At 37.5% G+C, this 27317-nt stretch overlaps 2 protein-coding genes across 2 annotated transcripts in view; both read left to right on the top strand.

The window, feature by feature from the left end:
* The window catches only part of WDR49 (WD repeat domain 49), a 156904-nt gene extending 132967 nt beyond the window's left edge, over nucleotides 1–23937 (top strand). Inside the window, 4 exon segments of the mRNA XM_028162686.2 lie at nucleotides 4676–4701; nucleotides 4704–4784; nucleotides 6646–6792; nucleotides 23807–23937. Coding sequence (XP_028018487.2) covers nucleotides 4676–4701; nucleotides 4704–4784; nucleotides 6646–6792; nucleotides 23807–23937 — 385 coding nt within the window.
* A 1690-nt stretch (nucleotides 23938–25627) lies between these two features.
* Nucleotides 25628–27317, top strand: part of SERPINI2 (serpin family I member 2) — a 38529-nt gene continuing 36839 nt past the window's right edge. The window contains exon 1 of the mRNA XM_007197551.1: nucleotides 25628–25651. Coding sequence (XP_007197613.1) covers nucleotides 25628–25651 — 24 coding nt within the window. The remainder of the gene's footprint in view (nucleotides 25652–27317) is intronic.

Here is a 27317-nt window from a genome sequence, read left to right as displayed (position 1 = left end):
TCTCTGTTATTCAACCACTCTTTATTATAGAAGGGCTCTAATTGTAGGTCAGATCTATCCATTTGTAGGACATGCTTTCATCCGTCTTCATTTTATTCTAGGGCAACAAAGAGCAAATCTACCCCATCTTCTACTATCTGACAAATTTTTCTTTGGCTACCATTAAAAAAATATTTATGGGGAAATGATTATTAGAAACCAGGATAAAATAATTAGATGGGAAATGAAACATATATTCCATTAATTTCTCTGTAAGTTTATATAAGGCAGAAGGTACACTTAAAATTAATGCTCCTTAGAAATATGAAATAATTATGTTCTAAATTCCATATTATTATTAGATGGGAACTGATATTTAATATCATTTATATGCTGGTGATTATCTAATTATTCTGCCAGTAGAGCTTATGTGAGAAAATAAAATAGGAATATTATAAATATAAAAAATACAAACATAAAATAAAATAAGGATATTAGAACTGGCTGTAGGGGGTGTTGGAACTCCTGCTTTGAGTGAAAAATATTGTATTATTCTTTCTTAAAGAGATAGTAGCCAATACTTATTGAGTTCTTACCATATTCCAGGCACTGTTCTAGGGTTTTTAATGTGTTTAACATTTAATTGCCACTATAATCCTTGGTGATATCTACAATTATAATCTCCATTTCATAACTAGGAAAGAAAGACAGAAAAAAGTTAAGTGATTTACACAACGAACAAGAGGTGAGCCAGGGACCCCAAAGCAGGCATTCTAACCCCAGAGTCAGTACACTTTGCCACTGCTCTATTCTGCCTGCCTGACAAGCAACATGTGACCATATTGAAAAGTTGCTGGTCTCTGAGTCAAGTGATCAAATGTTTTGTCAAGTACCTGCTATGGGTAAGCCACTACTCTAGGCACCTTCACTTTCCTTTAGGGCACTTGGGGACTTGTCACACATCACTCCTCCTTTCTACATCCAGAACCGAGAGATGGCAGATTTAGAGTCTTTCCTTCTCATAGAATTGATGGCAAGGATGCCAGAGCCCATAGTAGGCTCCCTTCTTGCATTACCACATAAGACATATTTGCAAAAGTTTTAAACTCTCTTGTTCCTTATTACATTCTTTAGCTTCTTTGTATTCGACCACTGGGAATATTGGCCTCTTAGGAATATTCACCTCTTTCCAGTTCCCTGTACATTTTCATAGTAACCACTTTCCAAGAAGTCAAATGTCTATGGAAAAGAAGCAATAGGTTGGCCTGTAAATCGAAGTTGATTCTACAGTCTAGTTGTTCATGGAACTGCCCTTTGTCTTGGAGTTTTATCAGTATAGCTCCATTTCCTAGGCAGTCATCTAATTAGTGCAGATTGTTATGACTCTCTAGAAGAGTTTCTCTTACTGTCCGCCTTCCTCTTTCCCTCTGTGGATTAAATTCTTTAGTGGAGATAGACAAAGTCTTTCGTTTCATCCAAAAGATACTCAGTTTAAATGCCACTGGATGAGAGAGCTGGAAAACAAAGGGTCTAAAAGCAGGAAACCATTCAGGGTGTTTGGAGAAAAACTAAGGTCTGGTGTTAACTAGTCCAAAGATAGACCTCCCTCAAACTTTTGCACCTCAGTTTATTTCAGTTTTACTTTTCTGAGGAAAAAGAAAATATTCTTAACCTAGTAACTGCAAGACCTAACTGCACCGTAATCTACCTTTCCTGCATCCACCACCAACTTCTTATTTTTACAGATTCTCTTACTATTTAAAATGACTCTCTAAAGATACCATTATTCTTGTCTTCAAAGCCCAGATAGTGGCTGAATAAACATGTCTTTTTTTAAAATTAATTTTTATTGGGGTATAGTTGCTTTACAATGTTGTGTTAATTTCTGCTATACAGCAAAGTGAATCAGTTATACGTATACACATATCCCCTCTTTTTTAGATTTCCTTCCCATTTAGGTCACCACAGAGCACTGAGTAGAGTTCCCTGTACTATACAGTAGGTTCTCATTAGTTACCTGTTTTATACATAGTAGTGTGTATATGTCAATTCCCTCATGAATTGTGAAATCTCACAATTCATCCCAAACCCCTTCCCCCCTTGATATCCATACGTTTGTTCTCTATCTCTCTCTCTATTTCTGCTTTGCAAATAAGTTCATCTGTACCATTTCTCTAGACTCCACAGATAAGTGATATACAATATTTGTTTTTCTCTTTCTGACTTACCTCACTCTGTATGACAGTCTCTAGGTCTACCAATGTCTCTGCAAATGGCACTATTTCGTTCCTTCTTATGGATGAGTAATATTCATTGTATATATGTACCACATCTTCTTTATCCATTCCTCTGTTGATGGACATTTAGGTTGCTTCCATGTCCTGGCTATTGTAAATAGTTCTGCAATGAACATTGGGGTGCATGTATCTTTTGGAATTATGGTTTTCTCCAGGTATATGCCCAGGAGTGGGATTGCTGGGTCATATGGTAGTTCTATTTTTAGTTTTTTGAGGAACTCCATACTGTTCTCCATAGTGGCTGTATCAATTTACATTCCCACCAACAGTGTAAGAGAGTTCCTGTTTCTCCACACCCTTTCCAACATTTATTGTTTGTAGATTTTTTGATGATGGCCATTCTAACTCATATGAGGTGATACCTCATTGTAGTTTTGATTTGCATTTCTCTGTTAATTAGTGATGTTGAGCATCTTTTCATGTGTTTGTTGGCCATCTATCTGTATGTCTTTGGAGAAATGTCTGTGTAGATCTTCTGCCCATTTTTTGATTGGGTTATTTGTTTTTTGATATTGAGCTGCATGAGCTGTTTGTATATTTTGGAGATTAATCCTTTGTCAGTTGCTTTGTTTGAAAATATTTTCTCCCATTCTGAGGGCTGAATAATATGTCTTATTCATGGGAGATAGTATGTTGTGAGGGAGATCGTTCCAGTGTGATTTGGGGTAAAGCTGCTACCTACCGTCAGTCTTTTGGATGGCAAAGATTTCCTTAAAAAAAAATCTATAATTCCAAATAATTTATGTAGATACGCCCCCCAATCAAGGAGGTAGAGCTTAACTCTCCTCTTCTTCTTCCTTAAGTATAGACTGTGCTTGGAAACTTGCCTCCAGAGAGTAGTGTATAGACAGGAAGGGAAAAAGTAACTTTGCAGAAACTTGGGAAACACAACCTTGGCCAGGTGATAAAGTTAACATCAACAGTGGTAAGTCAGGTTGATAGCCTGTGCCCTTGATAAGATATAACTAGAATAGCACTTCATCTCTGTTATCTTCCTCCCAACAACCTATAATCCTCGTGTAACCATAAGAAAAACATCAGACAAACCCAAATTGAAGGAGATTCTACAAAAAAACTGACTAATATTTCTTAAAATTGTCAAGGTCATCAAAAACAAGGCAAGTCTGAGAAATTATCATAGACCAGAGAAAACTAAGGAGTCAGAAAACTAAATGTAATGTGGTATCCTGGGATAGAAAAAGGACATTAGGGAAAGCTAGGAAAATCCTAATAAAATACTAAGGTTAGTTAATCATAATATATCAGTATTGATTGTGACAAAGGGTAATATAAGATGTTAACAACAGGGAAAATTGGGTGAGGAGTATACCAGAACTCTGTACTATCTTTGCAACTTTTCTGTAACTCTAAAATGAAACTTTTACTTTTAAGCTCATTTGGGTTTGGGAGATACAGTCAACTAGGGGAGAGGAAAAGGAAGGAGGGAAATAAACATTTATTAAATACTATTATTTATTAGACACATCGCTGAGCATTCATCCATCTTATCTCCTTTAAAATCTCAGTAAGAATCTCATACAGAGCAGGAAATTGAGGCTGAGAGTATAGGAAACATCTCAAGGTTCTATAGCTACTCAGTGTGTAGCAAAATAGGGAATAAAGGTTAAGGGCAGCAGTAATCACAAAGGGTTAAAGGGTGCAAGGAAAGGAGGCAGAAGGGAGAGGGCAGGCCCCATGGCTCTCAATGATTTTGTGAAAAATAGGTATGTTTTCTGGCCTGAGGCTTCCAAGAGAATAATAACAATTTTTGGAAACATGGCTTGTAGCTGTTAAGGTTGAGGTCTGTGACAGTGAATGTTAAATATATTTGAGACCATTTCCTGTTTTCTGACTGGAATTATATACAACTATGGACTGGTTTCACTTCCTGTGTTTTATTGATAAAAACTTTTCCTGTGGATTCAAGCTAATCTAAAGTTTTCCTATCGATTCATATAACAAGCCTCAAAAGCACTGAACTTTTTTTTTCTTTTTGCATTTTGGATACCATAAATGAAGATCCAGGCATAACACTGGATAAAAGAGCTTTTGACACATACCACTGATTAGCCCATATAACTTACACACAGGGCAAGGATAGTGTGTGTGTCTGTGGCATTTTCTTCTTCATAGTTTTTTCTCTGACCTTCCAGTTTTTATGGGACAGGACCTTTGCTTAACTAGCTTCTCCTCCTTCGTGGCTCTTACACTTTTATACCATCACCTGGCTAGTAGGCATTTTATTCAAAGATATAACTTGATTAGTGTAAACAATTGTCACTACTTAGGTCCACAGGATAGAGATTTTTTTTTGTTAAAGGTGTATATTTATAGCCAGAAAGTGTCTGTTCATCCTTTGTGGTTGGTATTTTGTTTCATCATAAATTATTTTCTTCCAGTGTCAGACCATCAGAAGTTATAAATTTAGGTATGAATATAAGGAAAGAAATGTTTATAAGAAAAAAACACATAACCTTTACAATGGTGAAGTTATAAAAAAATCATTCAGTAAGTAATCACTGTTGATATATTTTTATCATGTTATTATTTTATAGATTGGTATGAAGAAAACAAGTAACTACTCTATGTGCCAGGAATGTTGGTATTCCTTAATAAATCTGAAAGTAAGCTCTTGTGATCTCATTTTAACAAAGGAGGAAAGCGAGGCTCAGAGATATTAAGTGACTTGTCCAAGCCTTCAGAGTGTACAATAGGCAGAAGTATAAGGTCTAAACCAGAAAACATGTGGAAAGTGCCCACTATAGTCTCCAAAATAGAGTTGGCACAGGATGTTAATTCTCTCTCCTAAGTGTTTAAAAGATAAAAATAAAATTAAAACTATTTTTGTTCTCAGAAAGCCCAAAGCCACACGGAACAACGTATTTGTTTAGTTGTGGCTGACCAGAAAAAAACTGTAAAAAAAGTAATTGAAACAAAAGAATTGTTATCATACTGAAGTGTGTTATTTAGAAGAGTACTGAGAATCATTCTCGAAGATCCATCATATAACGAGAATATTTCACTCACTACAAATCTTTTGTCAACTTATGTCCAAGGGGAAGCTGCACTTTCACAGAGCAAATGTGCTCGTTTCTGTTGAAATTTTGCTGTCAAAAGGTACATTATTATTTGTTAATATTCAATGCATATTTATAAACTAATCTACTCTATAGATGTTTTGTCAGGATTACATGAGAAAATATATGTGAAGCACTTAGTGCCTGGCATATTGTAGAAACTCAATACAGTTTTATTAGTAATATTATTTATTATTATTATACCTTGGAGCACAACTCTTAGAGTGAAATATACTTGAGTTGATGTCCAAGGTCTACCATTTACCAGTTATATAAATTCAGGCAAGTTACTAAAGCGTCTTGAGCCTTGATTTCCTCATCTGTCAAAAGGGCATAATGATACTTTACAGGTTGTGAAGATTTCTCCTTTGGTTTAATATAACACATTGGTTCCCAGAGTACGTTCCCTGGTCTACCAGCATCAGCATCACTGGGAATTTAGGTACATTCTGGGGCCCCATCCCCACCCAACTAAGTTAGAAACGGGAATGGTGCAAGTGGTTTGTGCTTTGATAAGCCCTGCAGAGGATTCTGATGCCTGGTACAGTTTGAGAACCACTGACATGGCAAATGACTTGTCTCTGAGCAGGTGCTCATTACCTGTTAGTTTACTTTTCCTAAATACTGAGCCACCACAATGACAAAAGCACGGACAGTTTTTACCTTCACAGAGCTAACAGTTAAACAAACATAGAATCACATCTTGAATTAAGTTTTTGTAGACTTCCATTCCATTATCCATTTATCCCATGAAACAAAAAGAAGACTTTTAAATTTTGTCCAAGACTTTGCCTGTAAGGGCATAATTAAGAGTCTTCCTTCCCATTATCTCATTGTGTGCATCAGAGATACAATAATAAAGAGCTGGTTTACATTTTAGCAAAATGAAAATGAACCTGCAAACTCAAAATTTTAGGTATGTTGTTAAATGCTGAAAAATAGATTCCATCTCACAAAGCCTACAGTTTTCTTGCAGATAACAGAGAAACTGGAGCTTTTCCAAAACTGCAGAATACTCATTTTCAAGGGAAAATAGCAAAGAATACAAAATGAAAAATAAATGAATGGGGAGCCTTGAGTTTCTTTTGGCCCTTTGCATAAAAGGACCATGGATTTATCTTGAACAGCTGTGTTTATAGGGTTTGCTGATCTGCAGCTGTACCAGCTGAGTAACAGGGAGGTTAGAATTTTTAAAAAAAAGTTAACTTGGAAATGTGCTAGCTCTTTCTGAGGAATTAATGATATTATACTTTTTTTTTTTCCATCCTCCCTTAAAACCTGCCGTTGTAAAGGCGGTTTTAGGTCATTAAGCATTGGAAACTTGAAAGAACTACCTGAAGTGAATAAACCAGCTTTTCTTCTAGACCCTGAGAAATACTTTAGGGAAGAGCCAGAGGAGGAATGTCCCCAAATTCCAGAGCTTCCATCACTTTCTGAAAGTAAGTCCTCAACCATCATACCACGTCCATCCTCTCTCCCCACGAAACTCAACCAATGAAGAAAACAAAGTAGAAAAGCAGGAAAGTAACACGTGTTTGCCTTGTAGGTTGCAGTGAAATGAAGTGTGGTTTGACTGCTAAGATTTATAGCTCAGCTGCCGATCTGTGTTCTCAGAAAGCACAGCCAACAGGCCAAAATACATAAGAGGAATATTTTTGTTTTGCCACTTTTCTGAAGTCAGAATGCCATGAATATATATCATGAGTCTGCTATGAACGAGAACCCATTCCCCCCAATAATCTTACTTTTCAGATCTGATACCAGAGAAAGAGGTATCCTAAGGCGGCTTCAGAACAGAGTCTCTGACAATCTGGTTTTGTTCTTTTCATGTGAAACACTATAAATAGCAGCTACTTAAAGTGTATTGTCTTAGAGCCTTCCAGCTGTTGTGCTAGGCTAATATGATGAGTCGACAAGAAAGCTTAATTTAGAAAACAGAAGTGAATGATCTCCGAGGATTTGGAAACAAGATGTGCAAAAGAATGCTCTATTTTTCGCACTGGTATAGGCTTCCGAGTGTCTAAGAATTTGAAGAGTAATTTCTGTACAAACATCCTACCAGCAAAGAGGGACCTGATGGGAGTGCAGGCAACACAACCTGTTACTCAGCGAGGCACTCAGAAAGCATATGGACACTGCAGGGAACTCATTTAAAATAATTAATGAAAAGAGAAGTTTTCAACTTCTCAGAACTGCACTCGAACCATCTGAGATCTGTGGTTTCTAAACTTTTCAAATCCTCTGAGATGGGGGTTCAACATCATCCTTGAGAAATAATAACCCTTGTAGGAGGGAGGCATTTATGTCTACACTAGGGGAAGTTTAAGCCTCTTGTCTCTGCTTGGTTCCTTATAACAGCTGGTCAACTTTTTTTTTTTTTTTAATTCCACTTGTAAACAAGGTACAGCTGTCATTTCTCACCGCTATATTTCCAGTCTAATTATTATCAGCTTCCTTTGCTTTTTCTCAGTTTCTCTTTTCTAAATCTATAATTGTTCATTTGCTCTCAGGAGGATCGTCTATGATATCTGCTCATTTCTTCTAAAAACATGAATCCACAAACGTTAGGGCTTTAAATAACCTTTAGTGCATCTGACTGGGCTTTCAGTCTATCAGCCTACTGCTTTTTCCCCAGGATGATTCATCTTCAAGAATAAAGATGGAGAGGACTTATCTTGTCCTGCTGAGTCACAGACGGAAGAGAATGTGGGGAACAGACAGTAAGAAAAGATCCAGGGAGCCAGAACAAAGTGTAAAGACAGCCCAGACAGAGAACATGCACACAGGAGGAAACCAAGATGGAGCAAAGAGTCAGAATAGAGGCAAGAGAAATAGGAGAGAAGGAGACTGCAGAAGCTGGAGAGCCAGGAAGTGGGAGAGAGCAAGGGTGAGGGCAGCAAATGCCTCTCCTCAGCCCTGGAAGCCTTGCACGTTCTGCAGCAGGAGAATTCTCCTTCATCTGCAGATAAATTCTCCTCATGGGCAGGGAGGATGTGTAGGGGAAGTTGGGGGTGAATGGCTGGTTGGGAATACTGAAAATACAAAAAAACCTCTAATACATTTTCAAAGAGAATTTTTTCTCCCGGATTTCTTAATATAAAATTTTCCTATAATTTCCACACCGTTTAAAAAAGATGTTTTCTCTCTTTTGCTCTTCTATTTTCTTCTTCAGCTTTTCTTCCTTTGCTCCCTTTTAAATATTTCCACTCATCTGCCTTCTCTGCAAGTGAAAATAGTTCCTTTTTTTAAAAAGCTTCACCGACTTGAGGGAGAGACAGATGTAAACTACTGAGGACGACAGAATGCATGACACATGCCACCACAAATGAGGTTCTGTGGAAGCATCAGGGGAGAAGGCAGATTACCTCTGCCTGGGGCATGAGAAGGAATTAGTGGAAGTCACCTCTGAGCTGAGGCTTAAAATGAGTAGGAGTTCAAAGGGTGAGGGAGGAGAAGAGGAAGTCAAGATCAAGGAAACATAAGGAAAGACGCATTGTGGATGAAGTAGGGCAGGAGTCCAAATGATTCCAAGCTGGCTGCAATGGGTGACTTCAGATGGTGTCAAGTTGACTGAGTTTGACACAGATGAATAGAGCTGAGTTTGGAATGTGCTGAGTTTGAGGTACTGGTGTGCTATTTAGAAATAAAGGTCTGGAGAATGGGAGAGGACGGTAACATGCTCTGCATAATAGCAGTCTTCAAATAGCTGATGCAGAAATCATGTTTGCTCATGTGTTTATTTAGCCTTCCTGGTGAATATTGAATGCCTTCTCTGTGCTGACCCCTGTGCTGGGTGGTAGAGGCACAGAGCTGACGTGTAGAGGCACAGCTTTCAAAGCTCTTGAAGACTAGTTGAGGGAACTAGATAAGGAAACCATTATGTTTTACATCAAAGGCTATAATAGAGATAAGCACTGGGTACTGTGGGATCACGTGGAGGTTCATAGATGATTTTTCAGAGAAACCAGATTGTGCCTGAGCTAGGTATTAAAAGTTAAATTGATATTAGTTAGGTAAGAAAAAAGAGGGATGATATTTCTGGCACAGGATGGATGGTGTGCTAAGGGAGCTATGAGTAGTCCCAAATGGCTGGGTTCTAGAAGGGACATGATGAGAATTAAGGCCAGAGAGGTAAATGGGGGCCAAATCATGGAGCACCTGGTGTACTGTGTTAAGGACTTTGGTATTTATTTGACCGGAAATGAGGAACCATTGGAATGTTTTAGTCAAGTATTCTGAATTATCCCATTTTATCTCTTCTATTAATTCTTCAGTTTTTAGATCTCTTTGTCTTAGCCTTTTAGTGATTACTCTAGAGGTTACAGTACTTTATTTCTTTTCGGGGTACTAGGCTTCCATCTGAGATTATTTTCCTTTATTCAGAAGAAATTTCTGCAGTATTTCTTATAATGTTGGTCTGCTGGTGAGTAATTTTCCCAGCTTTTATGTGTCTGAAAAATGCGTTTATTTTATTTTGACTTTGGAAGGATTTTTTCACTGGGTTTAAAACCCTAGATAGCAGTTTTTTTCAACTCTTTAAAGATACCATCCCATTGCTTCTTTGCTCCTATAGTTCCTGTTTAAAATTCCACTCTTCATATTATTGTTGCTTCTTTGAATGCAATCTTTTTTCTGGCTGCTTTACAGATTTTTTTCTTTATCCTTGTTTTTTAGCAGTTTTATCACAGTGGGCATAAATACGCTTTTCTCTGTATATATACTGCTTGGGGTTGATAGGAATCCTTGAATACATCTTTCTTCAATGTTGAATAATTCTCAGCTATTATCTTTTCAAATATTGTTTCTTTCCAGTTCCCACTCTCCAGTCCTTCTGGGACTGCAATTACACATACGTTGGATTTTCATCATATCACAAACATTTCTTATGTTCTTCTCATTTTTCCATTTTATTTTCTTCTCTGGGCTTCATTTTGGATATTTTATATTGACTTATCTTTGCATTCACTAGTCCTGTCTCTTTTGCCAGTCTCTTTTAAACCCATGATATCAGTTCCCAATTTCAGATTTTATATGTATATGTGTGTATATATACATGTATATATATTTCTAAAATGCCATTTGAATCTTGTTTATATATATTCTAATACTCAGTTGAAATTACTTCTGTTTTCATCCATTTTATCCAAATTTTCTCTCTGTTTTCTTTAACATATTTATAATAATTTTAAAGTCCTGGCCTGCTAACATCAGTATCTGGGTGATCCTTGGATCTGTTTCTAATGTCTAATTTTTCCTCTTGGTTATTGGTCACATTTTCCTTCTTTCTTGTAAGTCCTGTAATTTCTGTATAATTTTTTATTATATGACAGAAATTATATGTTAAAGATCTACAGATAATGAACTTAATGTTTTTTCTCTGAGGCAGTGCACCGTTTCCTTAGCTGCACAGAGAGCATGAAGTGTGAATCATGTTAATCCAATTAGGGATGGAGTTCGGTCAGTGCTGGGTTATGGCTTTGGTTAGACTTCATTTACTTTCAGTTTCAAATGTTTGTTTTAGGCCTCTCCCTGTAGTGGAATACTGTGACCGCAGGAAACATTAAGCTGCCTCCCCAGTCCAATCCACAGCCTCCCACACTACCCCAGCACTCAGAATATGTCCTGTGGGGAACCCTGGCCACAGTTACAAAGTTTCTCCAAATTCCAGTCCATCACACCAACCCACATAGTCATCAAAAGCTCTTCTGATTTTCCCTTCCCTTAGAAAATCTCTCTGTCTATGGCAAGCCTGTTTCTTAGCAATGCCCAGACATGATTAATCCCCGAAGGGAAGAAAAGATTTGGCAATCTCAGCTCATCTGAGAATGGTTCTACTATCTCATGAATTTTAATTTGATAATATTTGTTTTCACAGCTCTCTGAAGGCTTTAAGAATATTATTTCTGTAATTTACCCTTTTTTTTTTTTTTTTTTTCCTATCTGGTGCAATGAGAAGGAAGACCTGCCACTACTTATTAAATCCTATCCAGAAACAAAATTCCTGTTGAAATGTTTAAGCAGGCAAGTGACATGACCAGATTTGCATTCTAGAAAGCTTTCTGGAAACTGTGTAGTTGATGCATTATAGTGGGGCTAGACTGAAGGCAGTGTATGTATTAGAGTGGTGGGAACTTGTTGTATGGCGTAGCTATCTTCTTTTGAATTTTCACTTTGCCTTCTACTAGTTGTTTATATCTGGATAAATTAAATAAGCTACAAAGTCTCAGTTTTCTCATCTGTAAAATGGGGCTAGTGGTACCTGCTTCTTGGAGTTGTGTGGGTTAATTTTAGCACAATGACTGGCACATAATAAGCACTCATAAATGGTAACTATTATTATTTTGAAGATAAGGGGACCCTAGAAAGGAAGTAACTATTAATTTGAGAAGTGTTACAGAGATAGATAGAATTTAAAGGATTTTGTGCCCTGTTGAGATGTTAAGACATGTATGACTATCAGGTTTCCAGCCCGGATAACTATGTCAAAGAGAGACAATTACTGAGAGAGGAAATATAGGAGGAGAAGATGATTTAGAGTTAGTTTTCAGAATATGTTGAGTCGGAGGTACCTGTGGGACATCTACCAAGAAAAGCTAACACTTTCCCAAGAAACTGACTATAGTAGGGAGGAAAGAAAAAGAACGGTAACTGAAGAGCAACTATAGTCAGCAGCAACTACAGTCAAAGCATGTTTTAGAATTAATTTTATTTTTCAGTTCATTTTTTCTTCCGATTTTAGATATAATATACGCACATTATAGAACATTGGCTAGTAAGCAGCAAAGAGAATTCTAAAGAACACAGGAATAGAAGATCTAAAGAGAAGCCACTACTCCCAGGCCTGAGATAGACCAGGGAATATGCCCACCTAAGCTAGGGCAGAGACCCAGACCTTGTGCAAGAGGGCTTATCGCTGTCTTGCCACCTGGCAAGGTGGCAGAGCTGCTGCAGATGGAACTTGCAGAAATCTGCTCTCAGGGGCGTCAGGGGAAGCCATCCACAGGGAGGTGCTGTGTCTCAGAACTCACTGCAAAGCCATCAAGGGGCTGCAGGGGAGAGGCTGTTCACAGGGAGGAGTCACACTGGTGGCCCTCTGCTTGCCTCCTGGGGTATTACAGAAAGTCATTCATTGCATGCTGGCAGACAGGCGGCACTCTGCTGCAAAGTCACCTGGGAGGGTGGCAAGGGAAGCTGTGGCTCTGGAAAAGCCATCCTTGCATCACAGGAGTCTGGAGCCGCAGAAGGCATTGGATGACCTTGGTCCTGGGGAAGTCATGCTGTAGGACTCTAGTGCTGGAGGAACTGCCCTGCAGGAGCCTGGTGAGGGCAGCACCCGCTTGGAGAGAAATCCATTTCTCCTCCAGTGTCCCTCTAGTGCCCTCTAGTGACAGAGCTCAACTTTGTACCAGCTGTCAAAGGAGAACCATTTACAAGACTCTGGTCCATTATCACGCAGCAAGCAGTGAAGAGTGGCTTTGGAGCTCAGGGGCAATGCACTGATCATTGGCATAGTACCATCTTCCCTGGCTATTCATGCTTTTTATCCCACTCCTGGTCCTTTACATTATTTTGTAACCTTTGAAATCACAGTCATTATTCCTACTCAGTTATAAGGTGTTAATGGTTATGGTTGTCCTTTGGAGAATTTCCATTTATAGAATGAATAAAACTTGGAAGACTCAAAGCAATAAAGGTATAGTAAGGGCAAAATTTCAAGCATAAACCTAGCTTCAAATCAAGACTCTACCACTTGCTAGCTATATGACCTTTAGCAGGTCAGTTAAACTCTCTATGCCTTAGTTTCTTCAACTAATAATGGGCATCGTATTAGTTACCGTCTTCATAATGTTGCTGTGAACATTAAGTGAAATAACCCATGTGAAGCCCTTAGCACAGAGCCTGACACTTTCTTTATTGATGGTATTTTATCATTATTATTCCACTAAATGGCGCTATGTTATAGGAATTATTATTGCCCCTATTTACTATATAAAGAGTCTCTGGCATAGACTCTGTGGGATAGAAAAAAGAGTTTAAATAACATACCTAGTCTCGCATAGCTAGTAAAAGGTGGACCCTAGTTGAGAAGTGTCCCTGTTTTACAGGTGTCCATGTTATTATTATTTCTAGATACAGCCTCCCTTGTTCAAATAACGTTGAAATTGTAGTCCCTAGGCAACCTATTCTTATGCGGCTTTCTAATACCAGCTATTTCACTATAATAGTACCTATTTTTATCACTTTCATTTAAAATTGTTCATCTCCTTTTTCGTAGGAGGCTACTGAATTTAAAAATTGTTATTATAAATGAGCACTTAAAAAAAAATCTCAATTACTAATACATGCCCTCCTCCACACTATCATTACAGAGTCTACCTTAAGTCTTTGCACTGCATTTTACACACATTCCTGAAATCTCCGTAATTACAGTGTGCTGAAGGTTATTTGGCAATTGTATGATGAGAGGCATTTTGCCAGACTTACTTTCAACATTCTAAACTACCGCTTTGGAACTTGGGACAGTTTTCAGACACTTCATAAGCCCCAGGTGACTTTTCAGTTTTACCTACTGTGTTTTTAATGTTCTTTTGTATTTTCTTTCTTTCCCTTTCAAGTTGAAACATCTTTCACACTCTCTCTTTAGCTTCCAAGTTGTTCCCCGTGGGTTCTCAAACAGCTTGAAACCCCTTTTTGATACGCTTTATTCAAAAAACTGGAATCTACTTAGAAGTGGCTCTGGGTCAGGTTTTGCCAATAAATTCCCCAGAAGTCATCATATTGTACCTATAAAATCTTTAAAACTTCCAGCGTAGAGAAAATGCTGCATTAGTGATACCTCAGGTGAATTGTTTTGTTGTTGTTGTTTGTCAAAGACAAAATGTGCAGGACAATTAAAGAGATGATTTTATTCAAGCTATTGCAACAGGGAGAATAGTCATTAAAGAGGAGTATCTCAAAAAAAGGAAGGGGGCTTGAGCTATTATAGAGACAGGTTAATGAATCCATGAGTCTTATTAGACTTGGGAGGAGGGTGAAGAGGGTCTTATTTCAGAATGAGAGAGAGAAGAGTGGTCCTTTGCTGTTATCTGTTTCTGGAATGCAAGAGGGTCGGGCCATTTCTTAACTGCCTCCACTTTCTAGTTGCACAGGGTAAAGGTCAATGTTGTCAGCCCCCTTACTTTTGTTCAAGATGAATGATTACCGCTCATTGTTGAACAACCCAGAGGTGATCATGAATCTTCTGGATGGGGCAAAACAGTGTCTGAGAAGTGTCTCTCAGGGATTCTTGTTGGCATTGCTTCTGTAGAACCCGTTGAACCAGATGTTAGGAGGGGGGGAAGTTCAGTTGTTTTGGTGTTCTGGAGGTCCTGAGAGCAAAGGACAGCTGCAAGGCAGCATAGAGTCTGAATAAAGATTTGGGCTGTCAGGTTTTAGTTCTCAGTTTTAGACAGATGTGAGAAGAATTGAAAAAGTTTGGAGGATTGTGGCCAGATATTGAAGAAAAGTGGGAGGATTGAAAATTTGGTAAGAGTTGATAATTTGTGCAAGATAACTGTCCCTGACCCAATTTGCAGGTAGGTACAAAAACTGGTGTTTCCAAGGAAGCGGAGCAAGTCAGTTAACACTCTACCAGATGAGATGGAATTTGCATATCCATGGTAACCTGCAATTTACAGAGAGGGGCAAAATAGTTAAAAAATGGTGAACTCAGCCAGAATCTGCCTACTCAGAAGGGTGTGCTATAGACAATACTGGTTTTTCATTGATATACAAACTTACTCTCTATAATTCTTAAGCTACAGGTGAAAAGTATACACACAGGATTTTAGTAAAATCAACCTTATATATCTTTGCTTTAAAATACTATCTTAAATCTAGTACCAGTAAAGAAAAAGAATCAAATATTGTGGAAATCTTACTTGAACAAATCATTAAATACAAGAAGAATGCATTTATAGATATATTCATTTTTAGTAGGAAATGAGAGATTTCTACACATGATTCATGCCAGGAAATCTTAGATAACTGAAGATCCAGACTGAGCACAAAACTCAGAGATATGTTAGAAGTAAAAAAATCCTTCCTATTATTTTATATCTTTGTTTATATGATATCACCATAATTTGAGTCCTATAAAACAGAAGTCATTAACATGTGAAAAACATTTTTTTAAAAGATTCAACAGATGCTTCACATCATATGTCATCAGGGAAATGCAAAGTGAGAGAACAATGAGTTATCACTACACACGCATTAGAATGGCCGAACTCCAGGACGCTCACACCACCAAATGCTGGTGAGGATGTGGAGAAACAGGAACTCTCATTTATTGTTGGTGGGAATGCAAAACTGTACAGCCACTTTGGAAGGCAGTTTGTCAGTTTCTTACAAACTAAACATACTCTTAACATGCAATCCAGCAATCATGCTCTTTGGTATTTACCCAAAGGACCTGAAAACTTATTTTCATACAAAAGCCTGCATGCAGATCTTTATAGCAGCTTTATTCATAATTGCCAAAACTTGGAAGCAACGAAGATGTCCTTCAGCATGTGAATGGATAAATAAACTGTGGTACATCCGGACAATGGAATATTATTTAGCACTTTAAAAAAAGAGCTGTCAAGCCATGAAAAGACATGAAAGAATCTTAAATGAATATTATTAAGTGGAAGAAACCAATCTGAGAAGGTACACACTGAATGATTCCTACTCTATGGGATTCTAAAAAGGTGAAACTATGGAGACAATAAAAAGGTCAATGGTTGCCAGGGAAGGAGGAGAAGAGGTGAATAGGAGCACAGAGGATTTTTTTAGGGCAATGAAAATACTCTGTATGATATTATAATGAAGGATATTTGTCATTATCCTTTAAATATCCTTAAAATGTGCAACACCAAGAGTGAAACTTTAGGTAAACAATGCACTTCGGGTGATAATGATGTGTCAGTGTAGATTCACCCTTACTAAAAAATATACCATTCTGGTGACTGATGTTGATAACAGGGGAGGGTTTGCATGTGTGCAGGCAGGGGATATATGAGAAATACTTGTACCTTCCTTTCAATTTTGTTGTAAAATAAAATGGCTCATTAAAAAAAAAAAGTCTTAAAAAAAAGGTTGAACGGGTCCCAAGCACGATCGTTTAAGAGCCATATGAAGACCACTAAAGCATTTTGATAAATTCTCACTACTCTGCCAACAACCTGTTGCTTTGTTACCTGATTGTTACACAGTGATGGCTGAAATTAAATGACAGCCTGGCCATCCTGATCTAGAGTCTATATTTAGGAATTAGAACCTTGATGTCAAAATGCGGGCAGTGGATATAGCCTGGGCGTCACCCAGGAGCATGTTAGAAATGCAGCATCACAGGCCTCAACTCAGATCTATGGAATCAGAATCTGCATTTTAACAAGATTTCTAGGTGATTTTTATGCACATTAAAGTTTGAGAAGCACTTATCTAGAGGACTTAGAATAGGATGGAGGATGTGAATTGAAGAGAAAGTTTTCAGAATACCGTATATTCATAAACTAACAACAGCTGGTCATTGCAGTGCTGTGTTTACATAGTCGCTAAGTCCCTTCTTGCCAGGGTGACTTTGTGACGTTTGCCACTGTTGTTCATCTGATACATAGTTAGTCTCCAATTAGGGGGCAAGGGAGGGATCAGATGATAAAGATTAACTGTGCTTTATGAAAATCACTGGATCATTTTATTTTAGTGAAAATGTTTGAATAGCTTCATGACCACCACGTCTTTCATTTTCATCGCTTTTAAAACACCTCTTGGTTATCATTATAACAAGCCTTGTTGGGCAGCCAACTATAAAACGAAGCGATTAATGTATAATGTCATCTTTTCCCAAGTAGGAAATAGAGAACATAAATGGTTACCAATAACACTTGATGTTAATTTTTAAGAGCAGGGGTTGCGGTAAGTGGATGGATATATAGATAAATGACACGGAGGACCAGCCTTCTATTACCATAATAGAGTCCCTCGGGTCTCTGGAAGGCAGGAATTCCAAAGTGTGAGGAGTGATCCCGCCCCTTTACAAGCCTGGAGGTATCTTCATTCATTTGCTCATTTATTCAACAAATACATTTTTGTGACCATCTTCTATGTAAATACCAGACACAATGCTGGGTGCTAAGGGTATATGGGATATAAAGACAAACAAGGTCTTTGCTCTCATTGAATTTATCACCTAGGGGCATGATAGACAATAAATAAATAACTGTATATAAGAAGATATGTTTGGATAGTGATATTGACAAAAGGTACGAGGAAAATAAAGCAAGACAATGTGATGGAACGTGACTAAGGGGGGGCATCAGTGAAGCTCTCTCTGATTGTTGGGCTGAATCCTGAAAGATAAGAGGAAGCAGTTCCACAAACGAATGGGGACAGAACATTCCAAGGATGGGAGCAGAAGTGTAAAGCTACTGAGGTGGGAACAAGCTTGGCGTATTCCAGGGTCAGAAACGTCAGTGTTGCCAGGGTAGAGTGTGAGAGACGCTCATAGTGAGCACGAGATTTGGGTGGAAGAATTAGGGATCCGTTCATGTGGGACGAGGTAGCCTGGGCAAGAAACTTGGGTTTATTTTAAGTGAGAAGGAAGCCTTTAGAAGCTTTAAAGATGGGTCCATTTGGACGCAATGAGTCCGAATACACTGGCTGTTACTCACCCTTCTGAGTGAACTACTCACCAAGATTCTAAGTAAGTTGTTGGACCCATAAGGTGAGAAGTTTAAGGCTTGAGGTCCCACATAACACCTATGTGGGAACTTGAAGGTGCTTTAAGATAAGCTGTATATTTGAATAAACATAAATTTTCTTTTCAAGTATCTGACAGACTCCGGTCACAAACCGCAGGAACCTTGACAAACCAGTCTATTTGTCTCGATAAGAATGCTTCGCCCTTCACGATGATTCTGCGTTAAACAATGCACTTTATGGCAAGTGTATCAGTAAGGGTGCAGGGAAACAGAACGAGCAGGACCATGTATTGAAATTTATGACAAGGAATTGCCTTATGGGATTGTGAGGGCTGGTGGAGCAAGTCCAAAAGGAGTAGAGCCGTCCACAGGCGGTTAAAGGAGGAGGACTGAACTCCATGGGCACAGGCAGAAGTTTTGTCCAGTGTTGGCATTTCTTTTCTGTCTTAGGGAAGCCTCAGTCCTGCTTCTAAGGCCTTCCAACTGATTTAAGTCCGGCTCTCCCAAATTATCCAGGATAATCTCCTTACTTAAAATCCATTGATTAGGGACTTTAACTATATAGGCAAAATTTCTTCAGAGCAACACCTAGATTAGTGTTTGATTGAATAACTGGGAAGAACCTTGCCAAGTTCATCAAGAAAACAAGTCATCACAGCAAGGTTAAAGACATTCTTTGATAATCTTAAACAGGTTCAATAAATGGTTAATGGTTTCTTACATGTATCATAATCCATGGCAGACTCACTTATATGCAAACATTATGCCATTAACCCAGCAGATGCTGTTACTCTGAATAGTGAGAGGAATTGATGACCATTATTCATTTAGAAGGTGTTAGGTTAACGACATGGCTTTCGCCACATAAAGGAGATTGCTAGTGAAGCTAATGTAGGTTAAGTTTTATAAACCTTATCTACAAAGTCCCTTGTGAGTATTAGGAGTTGCTGGGGGTTTTAGGGTGTTCTGGGTGAAGAGAGGAAGCGAGGTTGCAAGCAGGAATCATTTCCAGGTAAGCATTTCAGGTGCCTTTCCTAAAAGAGAGCTGAGAAGAAAAGGATTCAGCTCTACAAAACTCCAGTAATTTGTTGAGATTTATTTTCTCATTCTAAGTACATAACCGTTTTTATGAATAATTTTGTGTTTGCAATTTTATGTTCATTTTCTTAAAGAAAGCTCCCCAAATTGTAAGCTTCAGGCCCAGAAAACAGGTATCTACCCTTGCATATGAATTGCATATGAATTTTTTATCATTTGTTTTTTAACTCAGAAAAATAAATTATCCCAGAAAGATTATCCCTGTCAGAGAACTTGCAAAGGCCTATTGGTTAGTTATTGGTTTAATTGTCCTGAAACCCAGTCAATTACAATGAAAATTCCTTGTCTAGTTGAGAGACAAATCTCAGTAAACCAGCTAGGGTTTATTTCAGAAGTAACATTTTGGCTTTCACAGTGGACCTCAGGAGAGCTCTGAGGCATTCAGAATGCCTTGTGATTCTGATGTGCTTACCTTCAGACAACAGAGGACAGAATCAACTGCTAATGTGCAGAAATCCACACTATCTTGTACCGCTGGTGTTAGGCAAGTGGAAAGGGTTTTCATTTGTAACTTTGCTTATGAGGTAGGTCCAGGTTGCATTTCTGTCTTATTAAAAAACAGAATATGCTGTTTTTCATATACTTTCTTATATGAAAAGCAGCATATATTCACACTGATCAAATATTAGAACATATAAAAAATTGTTCAGTGAGAAGTCTACCTCCCTTCCATGATGCTGATCTGTCCAATTCCCACTATCACCTATTTCTGGCAACCACTACTGCGAGTGTCTGTGTATCCTTTGAGGGTTTCTTCGTGCATCTATGATTTTAGATTTTGATCCCTGCTTTCTTTTGATTTTGATTTGCCTGGTATACTTTTCCCATCCTTTTATTTCAAATTTTCAGAATCATTTTACTTTAGATGTGAATCGGGTTTTTTTGCCTTTGATCCAACTAAAAAATCCATTTTTTAAAATCATGAAATTGAGCACATTTAAATTTGTTGTTATATTACAGTTTGGTTTTGTATTTCTCATACTCTTTTCTGCTATTTACTGTTTATATATTTTTTGAAGTTTTCACTGGACCTGTAATCTTTTTCTTTGTTTTTATTTGGTGGGGTGTGTTATATGTTTGTTCTGGAAGTACCTTTATACTTATAGATTCATATAATTATAATTGTTGTCGCCCTTTATTTTTCTAGGGAAGTAACAATTAAATCCATGCTGACTGATGATAAATGAACATGTTTCTTCATTCCCCTCCCCCTCTTCCACCACACAATTTTGTTCAATAATATGATTTTTCTTTGTGCTTTTGTTTTGTTAAATTTGCTTATACGGCTATTCCTTGACTTGTTGGTTTAAGTCCTTTGTCTCTCAGCTGTTACTGATCTATCATGAATGAAATTTCTTTCTTACTTTCCCAGTTTTTGTTAATTGTATCATTTCTACGTTGTCAGGCATGTGGCATTTGCCTTCTAATTTGTCATCCTAAACTTTATGTTGTTTTAATCTCACTTCTACGTTAAAATATATTTGGTGCTCACCACCAAATCTTTTCCTCAGTCATTTCTCAGTTTATGTTGTAGTAATTTCCTCAAAAAGGACTCTTGGGAACAATAGTCCCTGAACTCCCTGCATGTTGAAACTGTTGGTAGTTTTCAGATTTGATGGGCAGTTTGGATGTTTATAGTATTCGTACCTCACATGTTCTTTCCTTACTTATCTTGTGGGAGTTGCTCTCTTTACTGTCTACTGGTATTGATCATTGCTATGAAGATATCAAATGCAATACATATATTTCTCTTCTTTTGAGTGACTTGATCATTTTGCTTGGTTGCCAAATGATTCTGCCTTTATCTTTAAAGTCTAGTAACTTTAGTAGGATATGCCTTGTTTTTGACTCTTCTATTATTCCTGGCACAAGTTATGTCCTTTTTTTTCCCCCAGAGCAAGAAAAGTTAGGTCTTTTATTTATATCCTTTTTGCCTCCAACTCCTTCTTTCCACTAGACATATCACCAAACTCCATCTTTGCCACAATTTTAAAAATTGTCTCAGGCCAATAACAAAGATTGGCTATCTCTAAGCTATACAAGACATAAATTATACCAAGAAATACCAAATTTACCAAGAAATAAAGGGATCAGGATTTTGGAAAAGTGAAGACACATTAATAAAACTGATTGTGTTTGTAACTGAGTTACCAAAAATGCAGAAACAAGGCTGAAGCTCCTGCAGCTTCACTGGTCATTTAAAAGTTCCAAAATATATGCTATGGGCTGAACTGTGTTTCCCCAAATTCCTAACCCCACAGCATCGTATAATGTGACTCTATTTGCAGATAGGGCCATTGAAGAGGTAATTAACAGTATGTCCTTTTTATATATGTCAGGTTGTCTCTTATTTGAGGAAAGTTTTATTACATGACACTTTAAAATATTTCTGCTTAATTTTTCTTTCTTAAGGACTCAGCCCATTTATGTATTTGTTGGGTCTTTTTTTCCCCAATATCTATCATTTCCCTCTAATTTGTTCTGTTTTTAATTTTCATCTTATTTGTTTTTCTCACTCGTACACTCTACCCTTCCCATTGTGTTACCATGCAGTCTATTCTCACTTGTGATATTTTTTTCCTGAGCTCTGCCAGCTGACATTTCATCACTTCCCGTTGTGTCTTCATCTCGTCCCTGAGATGAAGGGACTTTTGCTCAGTGATCTGCTTTCATAGAGACAGGAACGTTTTCAAGTTTTAAAATTTAATTTGTGGCAAAATGCTTAGTAACAGTATTTATCCAAGGGCAACATGTTCCTGGTGGCGATCTATGTATTGATTAGTTTTGCTGCTCTTTTTAAAATTCATTTTGTTTAGTTTTTAATTTTGCTTGTAATACATTTATGCCCATGCTATGCCAGTTTTTAAAATTTACCCTTTTAATCAATTATCTTTAATGAGTTTGGTTTTCTTAGACTTGAAATTGTAGCAGGTCCCTGGGTGACAGCCTGGGACATAGGATCAGCGTGGCCTTCAAGTTTTACAACCTACAGAGGCAGACTGCTTTTAGCAGAAAATGGCTCGTGGGTGTGATTCTTTATATAGTCCTGCCTCATATGTTTCCCTGAACCAAATGAGGTTGGGGAGAGCTTTTGCTCCCAGCCTTCTTCACCCCGTGTAGCATCCATAGATATAAATGAAAGATACAGCATTTGGACCGCAGGGTGAGCCCCTCATCTTTAGTGAGCGTCTCTTTACCAGCACTTTCTGAAATGCTGCAGCTGCTGCTGGCCTTCTTATACTCTCCATGCAGATCGATTTATCTTGTGTAACTTCTGCCCAATCTCAGCTGTTTGGCTACCCTTCTTCATGTTTTGTAGGCTGCAGGTTACATCTACCTTTGGGTTTTGCTGAACGTGAAATTTGTTCGCGGAGTTACTTCCCCTCATTTTCTTCGTTTTTCTTGTATAATATTCAAGAGCAAAGGGGGCAAGATACTGACTTTTACAGTTATATTTGTAAGAGAAGTGGAGAGTTTTTTTTTTAATCCAAATATATAAAGATGCCTCTATACTGTGAGGTTATTCAATGTTAATGTAGTTTCTTTGTTTCATAATTCTTGGCTTGGTACTTAAAGTGTCCCTCAGTCCAGCTCCAATCTCATTCTACTTTCCTCTCCTTTATGTTAAATTGTACTGAATTACTCAGAGTAACCTGAAGAGTAGCTCTGTTTCTCCATACTTGTATTTACTTTGTTCCTTCTAGTTGACATTTCCTTTCCCCCTTGCAAACCCTTCCTCATCTCCATAGTCCTCATTATCAATGAAAGTCCTCTCTGGGCTTCAAGATCTATCTCAAATAGCATCCGATTCTTAAAACTTTTTCTCTGATCTCTGCGTATTGTTATAAGCTCTTTATATGTTTAACCACAATTTACATTGCTCATATTCTCTTAGAATGGTGTCATATTATAGATGACATTTTGGTTATTTGGCTACTGCTCCCACTTTCTGCCAGTTGGAAGGAAGCCTGTGACTTAGTCATATTTGTGCCCCATTATGCCTGAGCACAGTATGTAATATATTTTCAATAAACATTTGTTGAAATGACAACATTTAGCAAAAGGCCAAAATTATTTTTTTGAATGCGTGGCACAGTTTCCTCCCGCTTCTCACTGATGCACGTATAACCATTCATGGGGATAATTTGGCTCTTTTTCCTCTGAAGCCACAGATCCCTGAAGGTCAAACTATCTTATAAGGATGTGATTGCAGATGTACTTGTTTAGTCATGCAGACAGTCAAACTGTGTGTTGATGCTTTTAATTGTCTTATTTCAATACAGAATAATTTGTTCTTTGCTTTTTATGAGTCCTTGATAGCTGTTAAGTAGATTAAAAAACAAGAATGGAAAACACAAGCTTCTTTAGACTTCTCCCGTTAAATGGTAGATCTCTACCCTGTTATAAATACATTAATAGGGCAAACTCTGTTAAAATTCAACTTTTAAATTTAAATTGAACTAAAAGGAATAGCAGAAGCTTAAGAGGAAATTTTCCCAGAGCACTCTTGGTTTTAAGAACATCCACATTTTGAGAAGAAGTGAAATTTGAAAATTTCTCCCCACTATTTCATTTAATTGGATCTTTTGCCAAGTATAGTTTATATGTCATTTTCTTCATCATTTTGTAGCATTGAAAGCAGTATTTGATGAGAAAAGCCTATTTCCCAAAGAAATTCTGGATCGTGAATGAAGAACCAGGCAATTATGTCAAGACACAAGTAGTGATCTGAAGATAAAAAGGAATAGGAAGCCATTCTAACTGAAAGAAAAATAAATATTTCATGGTCACATAAAGTATGTATATAAAATGCAAAAAAAAAATGGAATCAAAAATATTGCTCCGGGCTTCCGTGGTGGCGCAGTGGTTGAGAATCCGCCTGCCAATGCAGGGGACACGGGTTCGAGCCCTGGTCTGGGAATATCCCACATACCGCGGAGCAACTGGGCCCGTGAGCCACAACTACTGAGCCTGCGCGTCTGGAGCCTGTGCTCCGCAACAAGAGAGGCCGCGACAGTGAGAGGCCCGCGCACCGCGATGAAGAGTGGACCCCGCTTGCCGCAACTAGAGAAAGCCCTCTCACAGAAATGAAGAGCCAAGACAGACAAAAATAAATAAATAAATTTAAAAAAAAATTGCTCCTTTCTTTTACTTTATATTTGAACTTCAGGAAGCTTCATTTTGAAACAATGTTTTAGTGCTGCTTTTATCCATCACCTTTCACTTTCTCTACATTTTAATAGAAAAATGTGACTAAAGAGGGGGGTAATAGCAATTGGTATTATCTATTCTCAAGTGTTTTTATATAAAAAATGTACAACTCCAGAACAAAGTGTTCTAACCAGTCACACTTCTTGTTGCTCCTATAGATAAATATTTTTGGTCAGTTTTCATTGTAAAATCAATTTGCATTGAAATTAAATATGTACTGACACAGTGAATATCTATATAAACTTGACTTAGAAAAGCATTCAGACTTATATACACTTTCTAGATTTTTAAAAAATGATTCTGATAATGTAATTACACCTTGTCAATAGCAGCTATTACTATTAATTTTTAATGACATATTTATCCTTCTATGTACTTCTTGAGAAATTACTGCATATGTTTTGCTTCTATACTTTGTTATACTATACTCTAAAATTGAGAGGTGGCACAACCAAAGAGGGAATAGCCTTGGGGGAAAAATAGGGGACTGGGGCTGTGTAAAAGGCTCATTTTATGTGTAAGGTCAAGTCAGGACTGTTTGGCTCTGAAACACATCACTTTTTTGATCCATTTTTCTTTATAAATATTATCTACTGGGCAACCAGTATTCTTATGGTACATTAGCTAATGTATCCTGTAGGAATAATTAATCAATTCATTCACATAACTTCAGTTTTTTTTTTGTATTTTAAAGACTCCTTTAAAAATATTTGTTTTTTAAGAATTTTGCAGTAACACAACACAAGTAAAGGAATTGACAATATGTAAGGGTCTACGGTCTACTCTGTCCAGTAACTGCAAAAGTTTATCATATTTAAACCTCACAATAATTGTATAAGATATATCTATTTTAAGGGGTTAAAATCTGAGATTTGGATACATTAGGAGAGTGCCCAATTATTGATGGCAGAGTAGGGATTGGAGCCTAGATCTGTTTTACTCCAAAGGCCATGGTTTTCACCTTTCACTATTCTGTTCATGCATTTCTTATTAGTATAAAGTCAGTGGAATGAACTCTAACTGTAGAATTTTCAGCATCGGTGGAGCAAATGCTTTAGCTTGGTAGAGAGGGTGGCAGAAGACTGATTTTCAGAAGACAGTTGCCTATTTCATCTACATTTAAGTGAATCCTGAGTCAGACGTTGTGAGTTCTATGAATATTCCTTCTCCTTCTCATTGTATGACAATCACATATGGGAAAGATGTAGGAGAAAGTATTTGGAAGAATCAGTCTCAACAAATGTTGGAGAATGTTGTCAGAGCAGTAATGTTCCTGGAAACCATATTCTAGAGGAACAAATAAAGAAATGGGGAGGTCTGGCTTAAGAAAGAGAATTCATGGGAGATACAAACTATCCTCAAATATTTCAAAGCTGCAGTGAAGAAAGAGAGTAGAACTGACGGGCACAATGCTAAGAAGGCAGATTCTAGAATTTCTTCCTAATCCCTGTTGAACTTGAAAAGTTTTCTTATTTTCCCTTTCCTTCCCATCTTCACTTCTCATCTTGGTACAGAATTGCTGGCAGTAGGCCCACTGTACAGCTAGGAAAGGAAGTAGGAGGAGCTGAGAGAAGACCCAGCAGAAAGAAGCTTACTGGACCCAAGAGTATGGGAGGGGTCAATGGGAGAGGGAATTAGTGGGTGGGAAGGCAGAGGGGTGAGTGGAGATGACCAGCATAGTTGGGAGATTGGTTATATTGTACAAATAAATATTGAGTAAATAAATGAATAAATTAGTAAATATATAGAGGATAATGAGAGCCGAGTATCTCACTGTTATAGAAGGTATTTATAAAATTTGAAAAGGAGGACACTAGAAACAACCCTGAGATTTGGGATTGGGATTATAGATATCAGTGTGAACTCATGATTTTAGATAGATAAATAGATAGAATGAAATGTTTAGGAGTGATTGAAAATTGTGATTGCATCTTGCTCTCAAATGATTCAAAAAATACTAATTATAATGTTTATATATATTTATGTATACAACAAACACACCACATATATTTACACACACACACTATATATATATATATATATAATATATATATATATGAAAGGAAAAAGAGAGAGAGGGAGGGAAAGAGGGATTAGGTATATAGATAGAGCACACATATGTGGTGAAATGTTAACAACTGAAGAAACAGAGAGAAGGAGAGATGGAGATGGTAGTTCTTTGTGTTATATCAGCAACTTTTCTGTAACTTTAAGGTATTTAAAGTAAATTATTTTTAAAAAATGAAAAATTTTGCCTTAGTCCAAAGGGTTCCTTGAGATGTCAAAGCAGAGGCTGAATAACTCTCACAGGGATGTTGCAGAGAATTCTTGGATTAGTTGGCAGGTTTGATTGGACAATCCATCATTTCAAACTTAGAGCGTATGATCTATGAATCATAGATTGGTGACAGTACAGTGGAGTGAAATTTGAGCCTTATTTCCAGAAATTTAAAGGAATATTAAGATGTTAAAGAGATGTAATATGGTTACCAAATACTTCGTGAAGGCCCTTTTCTGCATCCATCCATCCATCTATCCCACCAGTTATTGAAGGCATATGCAAGGAACTGTTTTAGACACCAGGTATACACATATAAATAGAATACACTTCTCCTGCCATCAGCTTTCTGGAGTGAAGGCACATAAAATGCAATGGTTTTAAAGTAAAGATTGAATGAGCCCTCTAGTTTTTCTGTTATAATTTGGAAATTCTTTTACTAGACCTATTTTATATTTTTTCAGCCCTGGAGACGACTCTGTTTGAAGTGATTGTTCTGAAATAGCTTGGTTCATGTAGACAGAACTTCCCTCTGTGGCCTACTATGTGCGCATGGCACTATGCTGTGTGTGAGCCTAATTCATCCTTAGTTAACTTCAGGGCCTGTTTGGTAGAAGGAATTAAGAGGAACTGTCTCAGCTCATTAATAGAG

This window comes from Balaenoptera acutorostrata, chromosome 4 (assembly GCF_949987535.1).
Source record: "Balaenoptera acutorostrata chromosome 4, mBalAcu1.1, whole genome shotgun sequence".
Taxonomy (NCBI): Eukaryota; Metazoa; Chordata; class Mammalia; order Artiodactyla; family Balaenopteridae; genus Balaenoptera; species Balaenoptera acutorostrata.
The sequence above is the reverse complement of the archived record's forward strand: the minus strand, read 5'-3'. Positions and strand labels throughout refer to the sequence as shown.